Source organism: Pelodiscus sinensis, chromosome 30 (genome assembly GCF_052426305.1).
Source record: "Pelodiscus sinensis isolate ZL-2025 chromosome 30, ASM5242630v1, whole genome shotgun sequence".
In the NCBI taxonomy this organism is placed as follows: domain Eukaryota; kingdom Metazoa; phylum Chordata; order Testudines; family Trionychidae; genus Pelodiscus; species Pelodiscus sinensis.
Window position 1 is genome coordinate 15,156,944 of NC_143081.1, and position 5,770 is coordinate 15,162,713.

Here is a 5,770-nt window from a genome sequence, read left to right on the forward strand (position 1 = left end):
TGTCGACAAAGCAAGCCGCTATACTGTATAATGGGCACTAGGGGGCAGCAGAGGGTGGGATGGGGAAGTGGCGGCTATACTGTTAATGGGCACTAGGGGGCAGCACAGGGTGGGTGGAAAAAGGCGGCTATACTGTATAATGGGCACTAGGGGGCAGCAGAGGGTGGGGCGGGGAAGGGGCTATACTATATGATGGGTTTTGGAGGTACCTGTGGGTACATCTACACTACTTCGTTATTCTGAAACAATAAGGGGAGTGTCCACACAGCAAACCTGTTATTTCAACATTATTTTGAAAGAACGGGTTTCTTATTCCAGAACAATAAACCCTCATTCCACGAGGAATAACAGCAATTTCACAATAACGGCAGTATGGACACTCCATTGCTGCTATTTTGAAATCGCTCCTCTCTGGGGCCTCTCAAAGTAATTACTTCCCAGTGCCACCTGGGTCTCTAAATCGAGGTAGTGCGTCCACATTTGGGGAGCCTGCCTTGGACTCATTTTGAGGCTTCCCTGTAGTGTGGCCGTGCTATTTCGAAATATCTTTTTTGGGCGTTATTGTTCCTAAATAACTTATTTTGAAATACCCTTGTAGTGCAGACACACCCGGGGGGGGGGAGGGGGGGAACGGGCAGGGGGCGGCTGCATGTGGGAGCAGCTTGCTTTGTCAACAGAACTGGATGTAGTCTAGACGCTCTTTGTCTCCAGTATCTGTCGACAAAGCCTGCTTGTCCACTAGACAAGCGGGTGTCGCAGACCTTCCCACCGTTAGCAAAGCTGGCTGCTATGTTCCTCTGGAAAGCACACAACAGGATGACCGCCCAACTTCCTAGGAAGTGACTTGCCTCGTTAATTTGCTAGAGCTGCAGTGTGAGGCAGCATTGCTCTTCCTCTGAGGACTATCATAGCCAATGCCCTCCAGGGACTGGGTCCCAGCAGCCAGCGAGTGCAATAAAAACCCTTCAGTCCCCTCAGTACGTCCAGCGCCTGCAGCGGGAAGGTTGCACGGCTTTTCCCCAGCAAGGTGGGCGATCAATGAGTGACCGAAGCCCCAAGCTTGCAATGGCATGAAAATCATGTCGGTAGGTTCTTCATTGCCACCCTCGGTGCTTGAATAGAGAACCACGTTGTGTGTCTGAGCACACGGGTTGTGTGTGTGTTCACATGCATCTGTCTATCTGTCCCCACACACCCCTCTGTCCATCCATCCATCCATCCATCCATCGCCACACATCCTATCTAGCTATCTATCTCCATTTATGTCTTGTTCTCTGAATCTATCATTGTGCATTCTACTAATTTCACAATCATGTCTCAGGCCATGGGTTTGCTGGGCTAACTGTCCTAGGGGACATGCCTAATTCTACTGTGCCCACCCGAGCGGTAGACGAGTGCTAAACTTGCCCATCTCCATGCCGTGACTCTGTTCATTACTTTTGTTGCTGGCAGTGTTCTTGCTTCTCCCTTCTCTCCTCTCTTCCCCAATCCTCCTCTTCCTCCACTGAATCAAAGTGGAAGTGTTGTTTCTTGAGATGGGTCTAGTGTTCCGATCACAGTACGGTCGGTGGGGTGGGTTTTCACTGGTCTGCTCTTGCGGCCACACCTCAGATCTGACCATGGTGTATGCATCTGGTCAAGATGTAGTCTCTGGTCTCTTTTACCCGAATTTACTGTAATGTGTGCTTCTCTAACTGCCTTCATGTTCTCCTGTTTATGAACCGAGTGTCTAGATGCCTTGAAGAGCTCTGGAAGATATCAGTCCATTGCCGGTGGCAAGAACATATAGAGAGACCTCATGCCTAAAGGTGAGTAAATGACTCCATCTATTTAGGGCTGGTCCCAATGTCCACCAACAAATCAACTATATAATTGGGGGAGTCTGTCTGTGTGTCCGTCTGTGTGTCCGTCTGTGTCTGATTGGTCAAGAACTGCTTCTAAATGGGAAGAGCTGGGACCGCCAAATTCGGTAGGCAGCTTTCTCATATTGTAACGTACAGCGCGGTCAGGGCTTGGTTGTGCCAGGACAAAGGGATGTGGCTGGAATGGGACTGTGTCTCCGAGAACCCTACAGAAAAGAGACAGAACCACCAAGCAGGCGAAAGGGGCTGCCTGGGACGTGTCTCCCCCCAACCCCCCCAGGACTAACCTAGCCTCCCACCCCCTATGCTACCTTCTTGAAGAGAACAGGGGGCTAAAACGCCAACCTTTCCCCACCAATTCGTATGGGACATTACTGGCTGTTCCCTTTCAGGGAACGAGGGGAAAGTGCCCAGTTTGCTGCATTCCTCATGCTAGCTCAGGAGCCTAAGAGGCAGAGGAACCTAGACCTGCTCCAGCTGGGGAAAGTGCACCACTCCCCTGGCTTTGCCTGCTGCAGTGGCCCTGGAGAGGCGCTTCTCACCTGTCCCCAAGCTGCTGCAGTGAGAGAAGGCTGGAGTGGTTCTCTTTCCATGGGGCAGCCTGCATCCTGAACCCCTCCTCCCCATCCCCACCCCAGAGCCACGCAGCGTGTAACTTTTCATTTTATTTAAAAAAAAATCCACCAAAAATGAATTGAGTTAAATTAAATTAAATTCAATCTTCTAGTAAATCAATCAATCCAAGTCCCTTCCCAATCAATGATTGCCTCTATAGCACTGGTTGCTACGAGAAAACACGGATGTGGACGGCATTTTTCAATGTTCTGTTCCATTTCGTATTCCCTCTTCTGAATCGAAACGAGGGCTCTCGGTGTGGCAACTTTTTCCAGACAATTCAGGCGGAAACCAAATCTCAGACTATGGGAAGTTCCCATCAGGTGGGAATTCTATTTCCCAGCCAGCTTTGCATTCACCCCAGTGGTTGCGTCAAGCGAGGCATTGGCCAACATCAATGTTGCTTCCCCAAATTAGCTCTTACGAGAGACCAAAGAATTCCCACCTCTTCTCCAGGTCTCCCTGCTTGGAGAATGTCACTGCCTTTTATTTTACGTGCTGTGCCCTTTGCAAAGTGTACTGCCCCGTTTGGCTTTGGTGGTTCGATTTTATTTTCGCAGGGGTGGGGGGTGTCTGCTGCACCCATTTTGAGGGGATGAACCCTTTCCTCTGTGTGTGTGCGTCCATCCGTCCGTCCACAGGAGCTGTGTGTTTAATCTGCCAGAAAATGGTCCTATGGTTATGACAGAAGTTCGGGGATCGGGAGATCTCCGTTCCCATTTCTAGAGAGGCTGATTCAGTGTGTAAACACAGTCTCTTCTCTCAGTCATTCCCACTTTCCCATGATTATTTGACACATCACATTGAGGGCTCCATTTTGAAGGCGCGTAAGGTGTGCAAAATATTATCTATGGCTTTGCTCTGTTTTGTTTCAACTCTGTCACTTAAGAACATCTGAGCACCCAGACTGGTCAGACCCAACGTCTATCCCGCCCAGTGTCCTGTCGGCCCACAGTGGCCAATGCCGGGTACCCCAGAGGGAGGGAACAGAACAGGGAACCATCCAGTAACCCCTCCTCTGTTACCCATTCCCTGCTTCTGGCAAACAGAGGCCAGGGACACCATCTCTGCCCATCCTAATTGCCATTGATGGACCTATCATCGATTAATTTATCTAGCTCTTTTCTGAACCCTGTTAAAGACTTGGTCTTCACAACCTCCTCTGGCAAGGAGTTCCACTTCACTGTCATGCCAGTTCCTATGAAGTCCCTTGCTAACAAATCACAAATGCCTTTTTTTAACCATAGAACTGGAAGAGACCTCAGAAGGCCATCAAGTCCAGCCCCCTGCTCTAGGCAGGACCAATCCCAACTAAATCAACCCAGCCAAGGCTTTGTCGAGCCAAGACTTAAACACCTCTAGAGATGGAGACTCCACTACTTCCCTAGGGAACCCATTCCAGTGCTTCACCACCCTCCTAGGGAAATAGTTTTTCCTAATATCCAACTCTTACTTTCGAGGACCTTCCTTCCTGTGAAATTCTTTCAAGAAAGGTCATAGATCAATGACCAACAACTGGTCACAGCTTTTTCTGTGACGATGGAATTGTTTGGATTTGCAAAAGCTAAGGCCGCTAGGTCTTTTTGGTAGACTGAGTGAAAACAATTCATTTAAGATGATGATATGAAAAAGGAAGGAACAGTTTAAATGTTTCTTCACTATTTAGGGATGGATAATAGTTGGTAGTACCGTTGTAAAGTGATTGGTAACTGCAGTGAGAATACTTGCATTAGTGGAACTACTGTGGTGATTAGTACAAGTGAGATCAGACTGTGCCGTCGTTTGTGAAATTATATTTGGGGAACATGGCTGTAAATATTCCCTGAGGGAGTAAGAAAGGGGGGGGAGTTAATCAGTTACTTAGTAGGCTGTTTAGTTGGCTGTCTAATTAAACTAATTAAACAACTAACTAATTTTTTCCTTTCTGAATGTTCCTGGAAATAGAAAGAAAATGTGTTTGAAAATGAAAAAATAGAAGTCCTGAAATGGTGAACTATTATATCTCTACTACTGGGATAAACTACTGTAGCTTTAAAGTCAATGTATCTGATTCCCATCTGTTCTAAATCAACTGTAATTCCACTGGTATCAAAATGGTCATTTCTCCAACTCATGCACACTGGCCTCGCTTGACTGACATAAAAACTGCTCGGCTGGTTTTTGCTTGATGACAATTGGGCTCCGTAACATATTTCTATGTACATTCACAGCCTGTTTTGGTTTGAAGCATCTGAACCGAACTGGAAACCAGTCTGGATGGTTGGATTTGCATCCAGATGGTTGGTATTCCAAAGATTCAGACTCTGTCTTTGCCACACCTACATATGGCCCGTTCCGAGAGCGACCCTGGCGAGAACCAGACCATCTCCGGTGGGTTCATCCTAGTGGGGTTTTCCTATCTTCACAAGCTGCAAATCCTTCTGTTTCTGGTGCTTCTGGTCACCTACCTGGTCATTCTGTTGGGGAACCTGCTCATTATCCTCCTGATAAAACTGAACCCCTCTCTCCATACACCCATGTATTTCTTCCTGGTCAACCTGTCCTTCCTGGAAATGTGCTACACCACCAGTGTCTTCCCTCAGCTGCTAGTTCACCTCCTGGTGGAGGAAAAGTCCATCTCCTTAGTTGGCTGTATGGCCCAGATGTTCATAATCCATATAATGGGCCTCACGGAATCCTGCCAGCTTGCAGCTATGGCCTACGACCGCTACGTGGCCATCTGCCACCCCTTGCACTACACGACCATGATGAGCAGCCAGGTGTGTGCATGGCTCATGGGAGCTTCATGGCTCATCAGCATCTCGGTGGAGGTAGCTCAGACCACGTGGCTCTTCAGCCTGCCTTTCTGCGGATCCCACTGCATCCACCACTTCTTCTGTGACGTCCCACCCCTGTTGAAGCTGGCCTGCTCCGACACATCCAAAAACGAGATCATGCTCTTGACCGTGTCAGTGCTGTTCATCATGGGCCCTTTCTTGTTGATACTCCTGTCCTACATCCTCATCATCTCCACCATCCTCCGGCTGCCGTCGGTGGAGGGGAGGCGTAAAGCCTTCTCCACCTGCTCCTCCCACCTCATGGTGGTGACTTTCTTCTATGGAACGGCCCTTTTTACATACCTGGAGCCCAAATCTAGCTCCAGCCTAGAGAATGATCTAATGATTTCCCTCATAAAGACAATTGTGATATCATTGTCAAACCCCATTATATACACTCTGAGGAACAAAGAGGTGAAGAGAGCCTTGAGAAAAATCTTAGAGAAGAGCCTCTTTTCACACAATTGGAGAAATTAG

General features: G+C 48.3%; 1 protein-coding gene across 1 annotated transcript; it reads left to right on the forward strand.

Moving 5' to 3' along the window:
• Positions 1-4,801: 4,801 nt before the first annotated feature.
• Positions 4,802-5,770, forward strand: LOC102443701 (olfactory receptor 10A4-like). The gene has a single exon (XM_006112287.3). It carries the CDS (start codon positions 4,802-4,804, stop codon positions 5,768-5,770), a length of 969 nt encoding a protein of 322 aa, XP_006112349.2.